This window comes from Castor canadensis, chromosome 6, assembly GCF_047511655.1.
Source record: "Castor canadensis chromosome 6, mCasCan1.hap1v2, whole genome shotgun sequence".
Taxonomy (NCBI): Eukaryota; Metazoa; Chordata; class Mammalia; order Rodentia; family Castoridae; genus Castor; species Castor canadensis.
The window spans coordinates 1465027-1482756 of record NC_133391.1 but is presented as its reverse complement, the minus strand read 5'-3'; the positions used below and the strand labels follow the sequence as shown (position 1 = coordinate 1482756).

The 17730-nt window shown below is 63.5% G+C and overlaps 1 protein-coding gene across 2 annotated transcripts; it reads right to left on the bottom strand.

Moving 5' to 3' along the window:
• Positions 1-4789: 4789 nt before the first annotated feature.
• Positions 4790-12062, bottom strand: Lfng (LFNG O-fucosylpeptide 3-beta-N-acetylglucosaminyltransferase). 2 transcript variants are annotated; one of them, XM_020159389.2, is made up of 8 exons: positions 11548-12062; positions 7732-7780; positions 7277-7376; positions 7046-7199; positions 6868-6953; positions 6429-6594; positions 5481-5566; positions 4790-5361 (listed from the first exon to the last, which is right to left on the bottom strand). In XM_020159389.2, exons 1-8 carry the CDS (start codon positions 11986-11988, stop codon positions 5298-5300), a joined length of 1146 nt encoding a protein of 381 aa, XP_020014978.1. In that variant the 5' UTR covers positions 11989-12062; the 3' UTR covers positions 4790-5297. The 2 variants fall into 2 exon arrangements, with proteins under 2 accessions (XP_020014978.1, XP_020014980.1); XM_020159391.2 differs by having other exon boundaries at positions 6429-6591.
• Positions 12063-17730: the final 5668 nt, after the last annotated feature.

Genomic DNA, 17730 nt, shown 5'->3' with positions numbered 1-17730 from the left:
TTGTTGGGTGGGCGGGGCTTCACCGGCAGGCGGGGCCTTGTTGGGTGGGCGGGGCTTCACTGGCGGCCGCAGAGTGGCTCCATCAGAGGGCTGGGGGAGTGGTCGATGGTGGACAGACCTGGTGAGAGCCTGGTGTCGCAGCCTGCACTGCCTGTGGCCCAGCATGGCAGTGGTGGAGGGACCTAAGATCAGGGGCCATGCCGGGTCCCCACAGAGGTCCCCCTCCTTCACAGAGCGGGGGCAAGTGTCCTCACTGGAAGGTGCAGGGGCTCAGTGGGAAGGAGCGGTCACTTGGTTCTCTCTGAGACGCAGGCTCAGAGCACGAGGTGCCCGGGGCTGCCTGGCACGCGGCCCTTTGAGGGGCAGCACCCTGTGGGCTGGGGACGCCCCCTCTGACCAGCAAAGCATTTGTCCCCCAAGTTGAGGTGCACAGGTGGGCGAGGTAGCCGCTGGGGCGGACAGACACCTGGTTCTGGCTCCCAGCTCCCGAGGCCCATGGGGAGGTCGCCGGGCAGAGACCTTGCCAGAGCTTTCCAGGCAGACTGTGTCCTGGGGACATTTGGGCTTGAGGACCCAAAAGGCAAGGGAGCCCCAGGCTTGGAGTGAGACCCAGGCACATGCTGCTCTCTTAGACCTCAGTCCCCCGTGTGTCGGGGACACTGGCCATCTGGTTCTTAACCAGCGGGTGGGCGGCACCCACCATTCCATCAGCTCCCCGGCCCCGGCAGTGTTAAGTAGACACCGTACAAAAGGACGAGCTCAGCTGCGACCCTCCTGCCTCCCTCTTACGACAGCCCTTGCAATTACATCAGGTTCACCCCAATATCCAGAATGATTTCCTATCCAGACCCCCTTGGCCGATGTACGATGACACCCTGGAGGGTTAGAATGTGGATACCAGGGCGCTAACCTGGGGCCGCTGAGGCAGGAGGGTTCAGGCAGAGGGCCTTAGAAAGACTTTGACCTCTACCCTGGGGGAGGTGGGAGCCATGCACGAACAGTGGGCGGGGTGTCCCTGAGTGGGTGGGACAGCAGGACAGGGACAAAGCGGGGACCCTGAGGCCCAGGGTCTGGAGCTCACAGTGGGATTACCTGGGAACAAAGCCACTTGCCAGGCCTAGCCGATGACCACGCTAATCAGGTCCTGGATGCAGGGTCCAGAGGAGCCAGGGAGGGAGGAGGAGCGGCTGGGAGAGCCAAGGGGTGGTTTGACCATGAACTTTCAGCCAGGTGAGGACAACTGTGGGGTCCAGATATCAACGGGAGAGCCGGATGGACAGGAGGTCTGGGCAGAGGGACAGGGGTAGAGGGACACAGGAGGCAGGCAGGGTGGAGGGCTGTGGCCACAGTGCAGGCGAGGCCTGTTAGCGACTATGGCAACTGGGCCAGGCGTGCGTGGGAGGAATTAGAAACACCAAGGTCAGCTGGGCACTGGTGCTCACGCCTGTAATCCCAGCTACTCAGGAGGCAGAGGTCAGGAGGATCACAGTTTGAAACCAGCCCTGGGCAAATAGCTCGTGAGACCCTGTCTTGAAAATACCCATCATAAAAAAAATAGGGCTGGTGGAGTGGCTCAGGTGGAGGTCTTGAGTTCAAATCCCATGCCACCAAAAAAAGAAACACCAAGGTCTGCAAGCGTGGTCACGGTGCAGGACAGGACACAGCAGCCAGGAGCCAAAATCTCCCTGGAGCGAGGGTGCCCATGGGGCAGGAGGTGACCTAAGGTTAAGGCTAGGCTGTGGGGGCTCAGAAGGGAAAAGCCAGGTGTGAGTGACCAGCAGGGGACGCTGGGCCCTCAGAGGAGGAGACACCAGGGACACCGGTGACACCGGGGACATTGGAAGTACCCCAAATTGCTGCTGGGGCTCAGCTGGGGCTCAGCTGTGACAGGACCGGGTTGGACTGGAGCAGAGCGGTCACTCCGCTGAGGATCGGAGTGCCAGGCTCTCACTCCCGAGCTGGGGCACCAGCGGCAGCAGGGGGTTCCACCGACTTGATGTCACCACGTGGCTTGAATCAAATTGGCAAACGCACTCGTCGCGCTGGAGCGGCAAGGAGCAGCCCGGGTGGCAGCCCCTTCCTCCCTGCCACCCGCTGCCCGCCGCCCGCCACCCGCCGGGCCGCGCACCCCTACATGCAGGCAAGGGTTCCCGATAGGAGGGATTCAGGCTGCAAGAGAAGCCGCCAGCTGTCACCGCCAGACGGCGCCCGAGGACCGTGGTGGGTGGTGTGGGAGAGGCGGAGGCCAGGACGGGGCTGGAAGGGGGGCAGGGGGCCCCCAAACTCCACAACTACTCTTGGGGCCACGACAAGGGTATTTTCCCGGTCACGGGGTCCCTCCTAGGGATGTACCAAGTGTGCGTCCAGCCCTGGGCTCTGAAAGTGGGGAGGGGACAGACAGAGGTCAAGGCTAGGGCTGCAGTTGGGGGTGGGGTTGGGCAGTTGTGGGGACGCTGGCCGCAGGCCGGCCAGCTCCTCTGGAAGATTAAAAGCTGGGTCTGGCCTAGTCCCCCATTTCCCTGACACCCCAGGCCAGGAGAGGGGACTGGCTGAAGTCAGTCACCCAGCAGGGTCTGGCACCTGCCCCTGGTGAAATCTGGGGGACAGTCACTTTGCCGGCTGGGGTTTGGGCCGGGTATGGCTGGAGTGGGGGTATCTGGGTGTCCACACTGTTGGTTGGCAACCCTGAGCTGGACCGCCTCCTCCCCCACTGTGCCTGCACTAAGCCTTCCTGCGCCAACTGAAGACGCCTCTTCCAGGAAGTCAGCCCTGATGACCCCCCTGGGGAGGGGAGTTCCTTTAATAAACCCCAGACCCTTTACACCCGACACTCACCCCGAGAGCGGAAGCTGGGGGTGGCTGCTGTGTTCTGCCACCCAGCAGTTTTATTTTTGAAAGCCTCACGGATGATTGGCGGCTCTGCAGGGGTGTCTGTCTGAGCCAGCAGGGCTCCTTCCGTGTGGCAAGGAGGCCACCAGCTGTACCCAGTGATGCAGGACTTCCCTCCTCAGCCTGATTCACAGCCCTGAGGGCAGTGAGTAGGAGTCAGCTGGTCCCCCAGGGTGCGCCTGACAGTTCCCCAGCTTCTCCTGGGAGAGGAAGGCCCTAGGCGCTGGCCTGCTCCCCACCCGCATCCCACTTCTCAGATGGGGAAACTGAGGCTCCTGGGAGGGCGGAGCACCGCACACCGTGCCCTCCTCTCACAGGGGTCTTTGGAGAGGCTGGGATGAGAGATGGACGGTCACCCTCTGCCTACAGGGCCCTATCACCCCTGTGCGGAGGCCACGCCACGTGGGGACCAGGGCACCAGGCCTGACTCACCCAGGCAGGAAGGAGGCCCACAGCCAGTTCCCCTGTGACCCCCCCAAATGTCAGCTTCCTCTCCCATCCTGAGGCTGAGCAGAGTTCCCCACGATGTGGCTAGCCAGTGTCGCTGGCGACAGTGAAGGGGTCAGGCTGTGGTGGCCAAGGGGCCTTCCTTTGTCCTCGGGTTCCCGTCACTGCCCACACACCCCGGGCAGCTACCCCAGTCTTTGGAAACCACGCTCTTCTGACTCAGGCCCATCTAAGGCCTGCCCGTCCCCCGTCCCCCAAAAGCCGAGCTCTAGGGGCCTGGCCTGACCCGCTGGGGGGGCCCCCGGGCTTGGCTGGGGTAGGGGCTCCTCCGGGGGAGCCGCCTCGCCGCGCCTTTGTAGGCCTGGGGGGTAACGAGACAGTAAGATGGGGGTCCTGGCGGCCCAGCGGGGGGCAGGGTCCTGTCAAAGCAGGCACCTGCAGGGGGTGGCCGCTGGGCAGTGCCAGCCTCCCCAGCCCGGAGGCGGCCAGGGGCCCAGTCTGAAGAAAGAGGAAGTGGGGAGGCGGAGGGGGTGGGGCGGGGATTCCCCGGCTGGGGGCCTCGGATTTGAGGAAGAAAGGCCACCAGGGCCTGAGTCCTTCCTGGCTCCAGGACCTGTTCAGTGGGGGCTGGGCCCAGCCAGCGTCACCTGCTGAGCCTCAGTGTCCCTATCTGTGAGTTTCAGACAGGGACGGATGGAGCTGGGCAGAGGACTGAGGCCTGGGGCCAGTGGTCACAGTGGTCACCCTCCCTCCTGCAAGGAGGTCTCATCTCCTGGTGTTTGTCCCCAGGCCAGGCCAGCACAGCTGAGGCTCCAGAGCCTGATGGATGCTTCCTGTCTGGGGACCTGTGGCACCCAGTGGCCCTGGCAGTCCCTCCAGGAAGTACAGTGGACCCGTGCTATCAGCAGCCACTGGACGGTGACCTGGCGACGCCTGGGTCCCAGCCAGCAGCTACTTTGGTTCCAAGTTTCCTTCCAAAAGAGTCGGCTTAGTACAGGAGAGTCTCCTCACCCACATACCCGCAGTGAGCCCTGTCCCGAGTCCCCTCCCAGGGGCCACCCGTCACCCCGGGAGGTTAGGACCCACGTCCAGTCAAGGACCCGAGTGGCTGTGAAGACTCCTTTATTCACAGCGGAAGGGCGTCGCCAGAGCTCGAGGTTCCAATCCCTTACTTTTCCGCGCTGCGTCCTTGCAGAGAGAACAGAGAACCCGAAACGCGGGTGACAGGGGACAGGGGGCCGCGCGGGGCCGCAGAGGGGGACGGGAGTGGGGTTTCCAGATGCTGGAAGGCATAAATAGCGTCAGGCGTTCAAAGCTGAGCTCTACCAGACGAAAGGCCCCGAGTCCACCTTGGGCCTTTTCTGATCCACAGAAAAGATAAAATGAGACCCTCCCCACCCAAGCCCGAAAACAAACCTAACAGCGCCACCCACCCACCCACCCACCCACCCTCGCGAAAATACAGCACAGTGAAAATACTGTCACGATATTTACAACACGCCCACTGTGGGTGACATTCTCTCTACTTTAGAGAGGAGACAGTCGCTCAGCTCCGACTCCCCGAGCGTGGGGAGACAAAGGCAGGACCTCGAGGGGCCCAGGACAGCTGGGAGGGGAGCACTGTCCACCCGCTCGCTGTCTGGGAGCCACCGGGGACACGAGGCTCGGCCACCCCCCCCCAGCACGGCTGGACCGGGGGCGCCCAGCGGGGCCAGGCCTCCAGGCCCGGGTCCCCCCCGCCCACAGCCGGCTCAGCGACGGAGGCCTGAGCCCCAAAAGAGCCGGCAGAGCGCGGGAGGCGAGTGATTTCTGCCGCTCCTCACCGAGCAGCCGGCGACACGGTGGTGCACGCGCCACATGCAGCCCCGGGAGCCTCGAACGTAGAGGCCAGGCTGGACAACGGGGTCTCTGGGCCCTTTGGATACCAGGGGCGCCCAGGGACGGGATCTCAGGCACGGCTGCTAGTGTGCAGTGTGGGGACACCATGGCGTGTCCGGGTACAGATTGCAGTGCACAGAACGGAACCTGTGAGGACACAGCGGGAGGGTCTGTGTGGGGTGGGGGAGTCCTGGGGACGCCTCTGCCTCATCCCGCGGCTTGGGGCGGCCAGCCCCCCCCACCCCTCCGGGCCTCAGTCTTCTCACCTGGACGGATCAGCATCCACTGAGAAGGGCCCCTTCACGTGCACGGTGTTCTGCTTATTTTCAAACGTACCGTAGCTCAGGGTCACCTGCGGAGGGAGGAGCAGAGTGACCCGAGAACACCCCTGGGCTCTGGACGAGGGACAGCCCTTCCTTGCCCTGCCTGCTGCCCTCCCCCGGACCAAGGGCAGAGAATCTCTGCCGATTCAAGCAAAGTACCGGGGGGCCGGTGCAGTGGTGAAGAGCGCCGGCCTAGCAAGTACGAGGCCCTGAGTTCAAACCCCAGGGCCACCAAAAACCAAACAAAAAGCCAAGTACTGGAAAGGCACCGAGCAAAGGTAACCGGCAGAAGGACTGGACCAGCAGTTTGCTGTGACCCATGTCCACCCTGCTCAGGGAAACCCAGTGCCTGGGGCAGCTGACAGTGTGGTTCTTCCTGACTTCCCTATTGAAAACAGCGACCCGGTTGAGCGGGGTGATACATGCCTATAATCCCAGCTACTTGGGAAGCAGAGATAGGAAAACCCAAGTCTGAGGCCTGCCCTGGGCAAAAAGCACATGGATCCTATATGAAAAAATGAAGTCCCTCCCAACCCCCCAAAAGGCTGGATGTGTGGCTCCAGGGATGGAATGCCTACCTAGGAAGCACAAACCCCAGTACTGCCCCAAAATAGCCAGGTGCCGTGGCTCACACCTGTAATCCCAACTATACAGGAGGCAGAAATCAGGAGGATCGTGGTTCAAAGCCAGCCCAGGCAAATAGTTTGCAAGGCCCTATCTTGAAAAAAACTATCACAAAAAACGCTGGTGGAGTGACTCAAGGTGTGGGCCCTGAGTTCAAATCCCAGTAACACACACACACAACAACTAATAAGACGGACCCCCGCCTTCCCTCCTCCACAAGCCTGTCCTCCGCCTGCCGGGTGCTGACGGGCCCTGGGGCACACACACCTGCTCATGGAGCTCAGAAGTGGGCACCTGCTGCAGGTTCTCCAGGTGCGAGTGAAACAGGCCACTGCGGATGAGGGGGACGCCCAGCAGGGTCTCCACAATGTAGCCAATGGTACAGTCATCCGGGAGCCGGATCCTCTCCGCGGTGCTCATAAAGTGACCCCTGCTGTGGGAGGGAGAGGCCAGGGGCAGTGAGCAGAGGCTGGGGCCACCAGCTTGGGGCTGGGCTGGGAGGAGGTGGGCGTGCCCCAGGGTGGCCGTCCTGCCTGCGGCTCCCTGTCCGTCCACACACCTTCCACACGAGACAGGGAGAGGTGTGGCCGTGCGGCACAGCGGACACCCGCAGCTGGGAAGATGACCGAGCCGGGCCTCACGGGAGGGAGGCCTGGGACCCAGGAAGACCCAGCACCTGGCAGCCTTGTCTGTGCAGGGCACTCACCTGGCCCACGGGCTCATCTTCAGAGCCAGCCCTCGGCTGATGCAGAAGCCAGCCCCACCGGTGGCAAACCAGAAGTGGACAGGACGCTGGGGGAGAGAAAGTGTCGTGAGATGCCAGGCATCCTCCCCTGGGGCGCTGTGTGCGGAGTGACATGGACAGTGGGGGTGGGGGCACTCACCACCGTGTTCTCGCTGACCCGCTCCGTGGCCTGGATGGGCCGGTCCAGGCTGGGCTTCCCGAGGTACACGTCCTGGCTGTGCCGGTAGCTGGCCAGCAGCCGCAGCAGGGCCTGTAGGTTGACGTAGTTGTCATCGTCCACGTGGCAGAACCACCTGAGGGCAGGGCGAGGTGTCAGGGACAGACCCAGACGCTGGAGGACTGGCAGGGGAGATCCTGGGGTCCAACTCACTTCCTCCCCGACTCAATGAAGCGGTCATACTCCACGGCCATCTTGCAGGACAGGGCCTGGCGACTATGGGCTGCTGAGCAGTTGGTATTGACCACGTTGCCTGTGGACGCGGGAGAAGCTGTGAGTGGGGCTGGGCTGGGCCCAAGGGGCCTCCCTGACCCCGGCAGGGACCCTCCCCCTGCCCAGCCCCCCCCTCCCTGTGGCCCGCCCCTGCCCATTCAGCCGGCTTTTTCCCAGTAGCCGCCACCTGTTGTCTCCTGCTTGGCTCAAAGGGACAGGGACTGAAAGGGCCTTATCTGCATGAGAATTGGGGGCCCTGGAGTGGTGGGGCGGGGCGCTCAGCAAACCCTAGGGGTAAACAGCCTTGCAGCCCGGCAGCCTCGAACCTCTCAGCCCCAGGGGGCGGGGGGCTACTCAGAGAGCCCCGCTCCCTCCCGGCCAAGCCCTGGGCTCACCCGTGTGCCTGGCCAACACCTCGTCGTCCCCATCGGTGAAAATGAATGTCTGGAAGGAGAAAGGAGACCTTAAGCCCCGGGGCCACGGCGGACAGGGCTGGGGCCATGGCGGACAGGGCTGGACACCCTGGAGCTTCTGCAGCTGCTGCTCTGAACACCTCCTCCTCCCTCTCCCCAACACGCACACAGTGGGGCTGCAAGTGGCCGCTGGGCTGGGGGGCCTCCCTCCACAACACGACAGCTGGGTCCAAGGTCACCTGGGCAGCTGCAAGGCACGAGCCAGGTGGGTGTCCCACCCGCCCGCCAGGTAACAGACTCGCGCTCCCGCCTGCCCGTGCACCTGGCAGGCGCACCCTTATTGACACAGCGCCCGGCCTGCCCGCTTGGAGGCTGCGGGAGGAGGTCGGCTTTGGGAAGCGGAGCCTCAATCGCTGGGACCGGGGACAAAGGCCTTTGCTGGGCGGCTGCCAAGCCCTGGCAGACAAAGGGCCCGGAGGGAGGATGAATCACCAGGCGTTGTCCGCCAGCTTTGTCCTGGCCCGGGGCAGCCTTAACTCCGCGAGTTAAGCAAGGAGTGGCAGCAGCTGGCCTGGTTAACTGGGCTGGGCCAGAGGTCCCCGGAAGGGGTGTGGCCGCTGGCAGTGCAGCCATCCCAGACTGTGTCCTTAAGCTCGTCCCCAGCACATGCCCAGCCAGCAGGTTCCCCGAAGCCCAAGTAGCCACCGATGGTCAGTGCCGTGGTGGCAGCAGGGCTCGTGTCCCCAGGCCCCGTAGGGCACCCACGCAGCCCCGTAGCCCTCCCCCCTCCCCCTCCCCCTCCCCCTCCCCGCGGTACAGTGGAGGAAACCAGTTCACAGAGAGGAAGAAGGCTCCACCTTCGCCGGGCCACCCCTGCCAGGACTGTGGCTCTGCCGAAGAGGGGCCGCTGGGGCGGGGCCAGGAGCTGCCGGCGCCCGCCCGGGCCGGTCGGCACACGGGCAGGAATGTTCCCTCCGGGTCGGCCCGCCCAGCGCGTGCCGCCCGCCGCACCCTGGCCCTGGCATGACCGAGAGCGAGGCCGGCCACGGGATCCCCCAGTGCCCACCAGGCCTCGGTTTCCTTCTGCGCACAAACAGGTCGGCGCAGCGTGTGCACGCCTGGAGCACAGCACACACACCCAGCAACCTAGGGAAGCCCCCGACCTGGGCCACGAGGGTGCAGCCCCCCTCACCTGGGCAGCCTCGGCACCTAGCTTAACCTGACCCCAGGCTTGGATGACGAGGTCCAGAGGCACCTACTCCACACACGCATCCTTCCAGGGCCCAAGAGACACCCAGCCCCCCACCCGCGGCCCAGCATCTGAGCCCAGGAATGCCGTGGGAGGCGGAGGGGCCGGCCTGTGCAGACACTCGTTTGCTCCACTGTGCCGCTGGATTAAAAAGAAAATGCTTTCTTAATGAGCTCAGGCAAGGCCTGTTCTCCCGCCTAAGGCTACAGAGATTAAAGTCACCTTTGTTCAGCTCGGAGAGCCCAGGGACCCCCAGAACATCCCTGGACGGGAGGGGCTGCAGGGTGTGGGGGTGCCAAGCCTCCTGTCTCCCCAACACAGGGCAACTTGGAGAGGAGAGGGTAGAGAGGGTGCACCCTCACCCACCATTCAGAGACTCAGTTTCCTCCTCTGTGAAATGGGTGTAGTGAGCTCACCCATGCAAAATGCTGACACAGACTGTCTCTTCTTCTCCCTAGCAGCCCTGGAAGGTGGGCACCAGTCCCACCCAAGTGCACAAGCGGGGAGACAGGGGCCAGGGAGCTGCAGGCACCAGCCCTGCCTCAGGGAACCAACCCCGTCTGCGTCCCCCACCTTCCCTGAAAGAGGACGATCAGGGCAGCAAGGGCGGTGGTGTGGGGGGGGGGACAGCCACAGGAAGCAGCATTGTTCCTGGAACTGTGATTCAAAGAAACACAGGATGCCGACTGTGCCCCAGCCATTGTGGCCAGGCGGTGGCAGCCTGCAGCCTGGCGCGCTCCTGGGAGGTGGGGGAGGAGCAGGCAGGCCAGAGGCCAGACTTCACCCCTCCCTTGCTGACCAGCCCTCCCCACCCCACCCCACCCCAGCTCTCCAAGGGTTGCTTGCATCTCCACCTCAGGCTGGCACGACCCGGATGCCCAGATACCCTTTCTGGGCTCTTTGACGCTCCTCTGGCTTAAATGGCACTTCCTCTAGGACCGTTCCTCCCGGCTCGACCCATGCCCCCTCCCAGCTGCCCTGCACAGACCAGGAGAGCCGGCCCTGTGCAGAGTTCCAAGGACCCCGGCTCACACCTCATGAGAGGGGCTCTGCACACACATGAGCCGAGCCAGGAGGCAGATCCAGCTCCCCCAAGTGGGGGGACCCTTCAACAAGGGCCTCCAGGCCCTGTGGAGAGGTGGACCCCCAACTCCACACGCCTCCTGGGCTCACCCCAAGCCTCCAGGTTTTGTGGTTCTCTTTTACACACCCTACAGCGTCTCTGTCACTTCAAAGCTGAAGATCCCTAAAGCCAGAAAGATCCTGGCCTTGCCCAGTGCTGCGACTCCACACCCCAGACCCCTCTGTGAAGAAAGGCCCCCAATTCCAAGATGAGAGGTGCTCGGGGCTGGTGGCCGCACAGAGGGGTCTGCATGCTGTCCCGGGTCACACAGCAGGAAGGCTGAGTGCTGGAGAGGGGGGTGCCTGGCTCAGGGATCGCACCCCACAGGGCTGTCAGTCAGGGCTGTGGGGGGGGTCAAGAGGCCCCCTCATCGCCAGGCAACCTGAGTGGCCAGCACGCCAGCGGCGGTTCCCATGGAGCGCGGAGCTGCACACAAGAGGCTGGAGAAAGGCGCTTTGTTACCTTGCCCAAGGGGCCGGCGTGAGAGCCGCCCGGCGCTGGGAATCCTAACGGCCCGGACGCCAAACAAAACCCACGGCCCCCGCTGCCCCCTCCCGCTGGCCCGCTGAGCCCCTGGGAAAGGGACGCTTCGTTCCCAGGAGGCTGCTGTGAGGTTCCCGGGGCCCCTCCCCAACTGGGACCAGAGAGGACCTTGCCTGCCCCCTGGCCCCCATGAGGAGCTCACTAGGGCGAACCCAAAAGCCTGAGGTCTTGGGGGCTTTGCAGAGGGAGGATGTGGGGGCCTGGAGCTGCTCGCGCGCTCCCTCCCCTGCAGGGCCACACTGTGCCCTCTTCCCTCCCCAACCGTCTTCTCATAGCCTGGAGGGAAAATTTCAAAGTGGGGTGTGTCTTTATGTGTGTGAGCGTTGATCCCCAACTGGAGGACCCAGGCCTCAGGGGACCTCCCAAACTGGGAGACCCCAAAGTGCTTGTGCACTCCAGGCGCGCTCTCTCTCCCCCGCACGCACACACACTCTGCGGGGCTCCCAAGAGCAGCAATTTGGCCCGCACACCGTGCAAGCTGTGCGTCCCCTCCCTTCTTTCACCTCCCAGGGAGAAGTTGGGCCCAGGGTAAATGACCCTTAAGGGCTGAGCCCAATTTGGAGAGGCTTGGGGACAAATAACACCCGATTGGCTCCAGCGTCTGGAGGACAAACATCACAGGACAGCCGCCCAAGCACTGGACACTGCTGTAGGGTCCGCGCGGCCATCCAGGGCTTGCAAGTTGGCTAGGAGCCCCTCTCTCCCCGACACTTCCACAGCTGTGTGGGACAGTGACCCCAGCAGGTACCTTGGGCTCCAAAGGAGATAGATCCAGCTCCAGGCAGGAGCACAGTCTCTGGACAGACATGCAGCCTGGCCCCTAGCTGGACAAGGCAGTGCGCGCCCGTTTTACCGTCCTCCCGCCCAGCCCGCGGGGGCTCACCATCTCCTTGTGGCGCGAGATCCAAGTCTCCAGCAGCAGGTCGAGGCGCGCGCGGTGAAACTTCCTGGTGGTCTTGACCGCGATGAAGACGTCTCGGGGCGCCAGGGGCTCAACCGGGGGCCTCGGGTGTCCATCCGAGGGGCGGGGGGCGCCCCCGAGTGGCGGGCCCGCATCCCTGCGAGAGCGGGTCAGCAGGCTGAAGTACTCAGACAGACTGTGCACCTCGCGGGCAAGCGCTCCGGGTGCCGCCACCGCCACCGCCGCCGCCCCGAGTCCCCGCACCGGGGCCACCCCCGCGGGACCTGCCAAGCTGCGCAGGGCGCGCCGGCCTCGCTCGGCCGGGACCGGGGGCGGCGGCGGATCGGCGGTGAGCACCAGGAGACAGGCGAGCAATGCGCCTGCCAGCGCCAACAGCAGGCGCCGGCCGCAGCGCTTGAGCATGGTGGCCGGCGGCCGCGCGGTGAGCCAAACGCCACTCCACCCAGCCCGAGGTGCCGGGGTCCAACCGCGCGCCGTCCGCGCCGGGCGCTCTAAAACCTCCCCGTTAGCCACGCCCCGCTCATGCTCATTGGCTCACGCGCCGAGCACTCTTCAACCTCCCCTCTCGTTAGCCACGCCCCCTGGCGCTCATTGGCTCAATCTCCGGGGCGGGGCCTCGTAAATCTCCCTCCCCTCCAGCCAGGCAAGTGCCCACGTGGGGCCGCGGCAGGGGGCTGGGAACGGGTGCCGCCCCCTTTGCGCACGTGCGCGCCCCGCCCCCGCTGGGGTCGCCCGCGCGGGTCGCCGGCGGGGGGGCGTGGGGACTCCGACCCGGTTGCACCGGATGCACTGAAAAGGGGCACCCTAACTTCCAACTCCCGCGCCCGGCTGCACGTGGAGGTGGCCAGGGTGCTGGGACCTGGACTCCACGCTCTGACACCCCACGGGTCGGAGCTTCTTAGCTCCGCAAGCCGGCTTCCTCCCTTAGGGACTGCGCTGACACAGCAAGTAGAGGCGACATCGGGACGTCCCCTGCGCTTGGCTCCGGGGTGGCCGTCATTGACAGGGAGCTGGAGGTTGTGGCCACCTGTGGCTCTCCTTCCCCTGCACAGCCCTCGCCCCCCAGCTGATGTCCTGGAGTAAAGCGGGTGTGGTCCCCGAAAACCTCAGCCAGGAGAAAGCTAAGGCCACCCCCCTCCGCCCTTCCCTTTGGGGATGAAAGGCCGCCCTTCTGTCCCATTTGGTCCTTTGCGCTCGGGCCAGATGTGACCCAGCTGTGCGCCCTCCCCGGCGCACGGCCCCCACCCCTGGGTCTTCCCACGGGCCGGGCCGACCCCCTGCACGAGCGGGGGCGGCAGGAATGCGCAAGCGGCCGAGGGTGAGGGGCTGCGGCCCGGAAGTGGCCGAGGGTCCCCGGAGCGGGAGCTCCTGCCCGCCGCGTGTCCCCAGAGCGCAGCTGGGGCCGGCTCTGCGCTTGGCTGCGTCCTGGTGCCCTTGGCTCCAGTTTCCTGGTCCCACCCACCGTGACCATGATGAGCTGAAATCACTACTCCCTGGCCACCTACACCCACAGCACGTACCACTGCAGGTAGTGGCACTTTTTACCCCTTTATCTGCTTCGTTTCCCTGAATATCTGCCCACAACAGGACAGCGGCTCCCGGGAAAACCCACACATTGGAGGATAGGGCTCTATGAAGATTTATTGAAAAGAGGTCTGGCCTGGCTCTCAGACCCCCTGGGGACAGTACTGTGGCCCATTTGCTCTGGGGTCCCTGGGGGGGGTCGCTGCAGCCCCTCTGTGTTGAAGTGGGATGTGGTGGGGGATGGTGGTTCCCAGGCCTCTTTCTGCCCGCCCCAGGTAATTAGCAGGCACCATCTCGGGTAGACAGATGCCTGAGCAGATGGTGCTGTTCATGCCCAAGTGACGAGTCTCCCATGGTGTCACCTCCCACCATAAACCCCTCCCCCATCAGCCAGAACCCAGTTCTCCCAACCCTTCACCTCCCAGCAGCTGCAGGGGTTTGAGGTGCGCCAGAAGAACTCACCTGATGACTGGTGGGCTTTCCTCAGTTGGTCCACCAGACCAGCCTCAGCCTTGGGGGGTCTGCCCTCTCTTGTCTGCACCCCTCTGTCTGTCTACATCGAAGCTGTTTGGTGACCCAGCCTCCTTCCCCAATCATTCAATTTGAAGCCTCTACCTGGATTTCCCTGTCCCCTGCCCTATTCTCAGTACAGGTGCAAGGAGGAGAGGAAGCAGGAGAAGCTACGCCTCCCACGCTTACCTGACCAGGTCCTTTAAGTCCCAGGCGGGGACTTTCTCAAGGTCCCCCCCACCCGCCCCTGCTCCCTCCTCTCCCTGGCTGTGCGTGGAGCAGCCCCCGGGCTTCTGGTGCCTCCCTGCAGCCAGGCCTGAGGGGCGTGGGAGCCTTCTAGCATTCTTGTGGGGGCTGGCCGCAGGCTTTGGCAAGAGTGGTTCGATTTCTTTGGTGTCACAAGAATGGAATTTCGTGGTGACTCCTCAAGGTCTGAGGACTGGAGGGGGTGGCCGACCAGCCGCTCCAGCTGGAGCGCTCCCCTTCCCCCAGACCTAAGGCTCACTCCAGGGACCCTCTGGCACAAACTGCAAACTGCTCATCTATGGGCTGGGGTAGGACAGGAAGTAGGGAGCTGGGGGAGGGGGCTGGGAAAGGGGGCCATCCTGGGTCCCAGCCTCAGGTAGGACCATGTCAACAGGCTTTGCCTTCCAACCCCAAAAGAGCTGCCTCAGCCTCAGCCATGGCCCTATGGCTTCTTCCCCCGCCTAGGTTCCCTGCCTGTATGGGCAGGATGATACTAACTTTTGGTACTGGGGTTTGAACTCAGGGCCTGCACCTTGAGCCACTCCACCAGCCCTTTTTTTGTGATGGGATCTTTTGAGAGAGGGTCTCACGAACTATTTGCCTGGGACTGGCTTTGAACCACAATCCTCCTGATCTCTGCCTCCTGAGTAGCTGGGATTACAGGAGTGAGCCACTGGCACCCGGCTACTATCCATTTTTTAAGGTGCCTATGAGCAGCTGGTTCTCAGGCCCAGATCATGGTTCTTCTGGGCACAGCCCCTCTACAGTCTCACTTGGGGCTTCTGACGGCTGGATGCCTGCATGGTGGACACCTGTCCTTTGAGTTAGGTTGGAGAGGTGACCAAGGGAAGGCCCTGCTGGCCTGTGGCAGTGTGGAGGGCCCGTCTCTCTTCTGAAGAGGCCATGTTGTGTGAGGTCCCCTTTCTTCCTGGGGTCTCCGGTTGGAGTCAGGCCCACTGGGTCCTGAAGACATGAGTTGGATTTGCCTTTGCCCTGGGGCCCTTGGGACTGCCTTTGAGTGGGTCATCTGCCTGTCTTCCCCCGTGTCTTGGGGCCCAGTGGCCTGCTCTCCTTCAGGCCCTGGGAAGATCTATGGAGACCCTAATGGGTGATCCATTAACTCAGCAGGAAGCCATGCAAGTCCCTCTCCCCTGCTGCTCCAGTGTCAAGGGTCCTGCTCAGTGTCCCAGGAGACGAGCCTTCTCCAGCTGGGAGGGTGGCACAGTCCAGAGGGAAGGCAGTTTTTGACTCTACAGCAAGGCGTGTCGGGAAGCTGGGGCTGGGCTCTTTTGTTAACTGATACATGGATACAGGCAGGTGGCAGGGCAGGAGTGTGCCAGGGGGGCCCAGTGAGACCCAGCCCAGAGACTTCTGGGAAAATCAAACAGTCAGGGCTGGCAGGAGGGAGGAGACAGGGCAGCGAGAGCCTCAACACAGCTGGCTCCCAGGAGTGGAGTGAGTGGGGCACAGGTGGGCAGCTGGCTCCCGTCAGCTGGGGTGGGCGCTGCCCAGAGGAGAGCAGGAAGCTTCCAGTGTGATGAGTGGGGCGCCCACCCCTCACCCCACCTCCGCCTGCTCCGCCTGGCACAGCACAACTTCACCACTGCTCACATGCTGGGTGGTCTTGGGCCAGTTCCCAGCTCACTGTGGGCTCAGGGTGTCCCTCTGCTCTGGGACGTGCCTGGTGCCTTTCACCCTTCTCTGCAGGCTGGCTAGGGGGTTGGCACTGTGCAGGAGTGTCCCCGGTGTGGACAGTGACCAGGCCCGTTAGCACTCAGACAACTTGTCCTCTGGCTAGGCAAGGCTTTGGAAAACACCCTGGCGCTGGGCTCTCTGAAAAGTTCCAAGTGCCACTTCCCCCAAAAGCTCTCCCCAAACCCGGTGTCACCCCCTCACCCTGGTACTGACCACATGAGGCTGGACCTGCCTGTTTGCCTGTCTCCCTCCTTGAAGATGGGGCGTCCTGCTCCTTGTCAGGGTACAAAGCAGGTGCTCAGCAAGCAATGGCTGGACAGGTGAGTGAGGGATGGGCGGGCGGACAACGGATGGATAGGAAGATGGAAGGACAGGCAGATGGGTGGGCAGATGGACACACGGATGGACGGGTGGGTGGATGGATAGATGGATGGATGGATGGATGATGGGAGGATGGAAGGATAGACAGATGGGTAGTTAGAGGATAGATGGGTGGACAGGTGGATGCACAGATGAAGGGATGGACAGACGGATGGATGGGTGGATGTGCAAATGGCCAAGGAGAGGCATGTGGCTGTTGGGGGAGGTGCTGGATACCTGCTTCATGGGGGCAGAGACTGTTGTTCACGGCTGCCCTACTACGCGCTTGACAGACGTGGGTCATGTTTGGATGGGTGAATGTGCGTCCATGCCTCAGTTCCCCAAATGCCAGGCCTGGGGAGCAAGTGTCCCAGGGTAAGAAGGCCTGGCAGGGCTGCCTGCTGACAGCTGGCAGAGGACACAGGCCTGAGGGAGGTCACGTGGGGGCCAGTGCTTGTGACAGTGAGCTGTGGCCCCTGCACTGGGAGCAGACCCATACCTGCCATGCAGTCCTCCGAGGGTCCCCTTCAAGTGCCAGGAATTCAGAGAGGAGGTGGCACACCCCGGACCCCACTGCAGAGGCAGGACCTCTTGGCCTCAGGGCCTAGGTTGTCCTCACCAGGAGGCCAGGCCTGGCAACTGAACCTCCTCCCCCTTCTCCTCCCCACCCAGTGACTTGGCCAGGGCAGCTGGGCTGCAGGCTGTTCTGGGCTAATCTGATTCACAGCCCCCAGTCGCACAGCCCAACCACTGGGATCCACTTACTGACATCCTGCACAGGCCAGACACCCACCAGGGAGACACCAGAGCCACCCTGCCCCAGCTGGCCTTTGTCTCCCCAAGAATGGCTGGTTTGTGTGGCTGTCACGGACTGACGGGCACTTGCGGGCCTGGCTGTACTGGAGCCTGTCCGACCCCAGGCATGGCCTCCCGCCCCAGTCACGACCCCGTGCCCAAGTCAGTGGGACAGTGGGAGCCGTGGGAGGGAGGCTCCAGCTCAAAGGGGACTCTGCTTACCAACGATGGGCACTTGCTGACCTCACGCTCCTCTGTAAAGCGCTGTGGCTTTGCCCTCCCAAGGGCGCGGTCACCCACGCTGCTCGGCAAGTACCCGGGGCCGGGGGGTGGCAGGCTGTCCCAGGTGATGATCACTCATCCAAGAGCTGCTGCTGGGCCTGGGGCCGCCCCTGCCCCTGCTCGTCCATCCGTCTACCTAACTGTCCACCATTCCTCCTGCCCCTGTCACCCAACACCGTCCCTACGTGTTTCTCTCCACGCTGGGCTCTGCTCACGATCCCAGAGCTAAGATGGGGACGGACACCCGGTGACCTCAGGGAGCTCGTCCTCTCGTGGGGAGGGTCCAGAGGGCATCCAGAGGTTCCCAGTGAAGCAGAGGCTGGTAAGGACTGGTGATGATCAGTCACAAAGGCGCCCAGGACCCGGATGAAGGGGCAGAAGTTGTGAGGCTTTGGGCAGATGGGGTGGGACCCGCCTGGGTCACCTCGGTGGTGACCATGCCTAGGCAGGGGTGAGATCAGAGCTGTCCCCAGGGGATGAGGCTAGCCTTTCAGAGGGAAGTCAGCAAACTGTATCACCACAGAAGCTGCTGTGAGGCCATGATGGTCGGCCTGTGTCAACCCGGTGTGCCCGTCTGTCCATCTAGGCCTTGGTGTCTTTGGGGCCAGAGAGAGAGAGGAAGTTGGGAGGAGGCTGGGGACCCCCTCAGCCTGTGTCAGAGGTTATTTTAGGGGGAGATTTGAAGAGGAAGGGCAAGCCAGGTATCTCAGGGGTTTGACCCTGAGGGTGGGG

Excerpts from the sequence above, each read along its gene's own strand:
- Lfng (XM_020159389.2), bottom strand. The coding sequence starts at position 11,988 with ATGCTCAAGCGCTGCGGCCGGCGCCTGCTGTTGGCGCTGGCAGGCGCA. Across the intron at positions 7,200-7,276 it reads TTCATTGAGTCGGGGAGGAA|GTGGTTCTGCCACGTGGACG; the intron begins GTGAGTTGGACC and ends CCCTGCCCTCAG. Across the intron at positions 5,567-6,428 it reads CTTCTGAGCTCCATGAGCAG|GTGACCCTGAGCTACGGTAC; the intron begins GTGTGTGTGCCC and ends CTCCCTCCGCAG.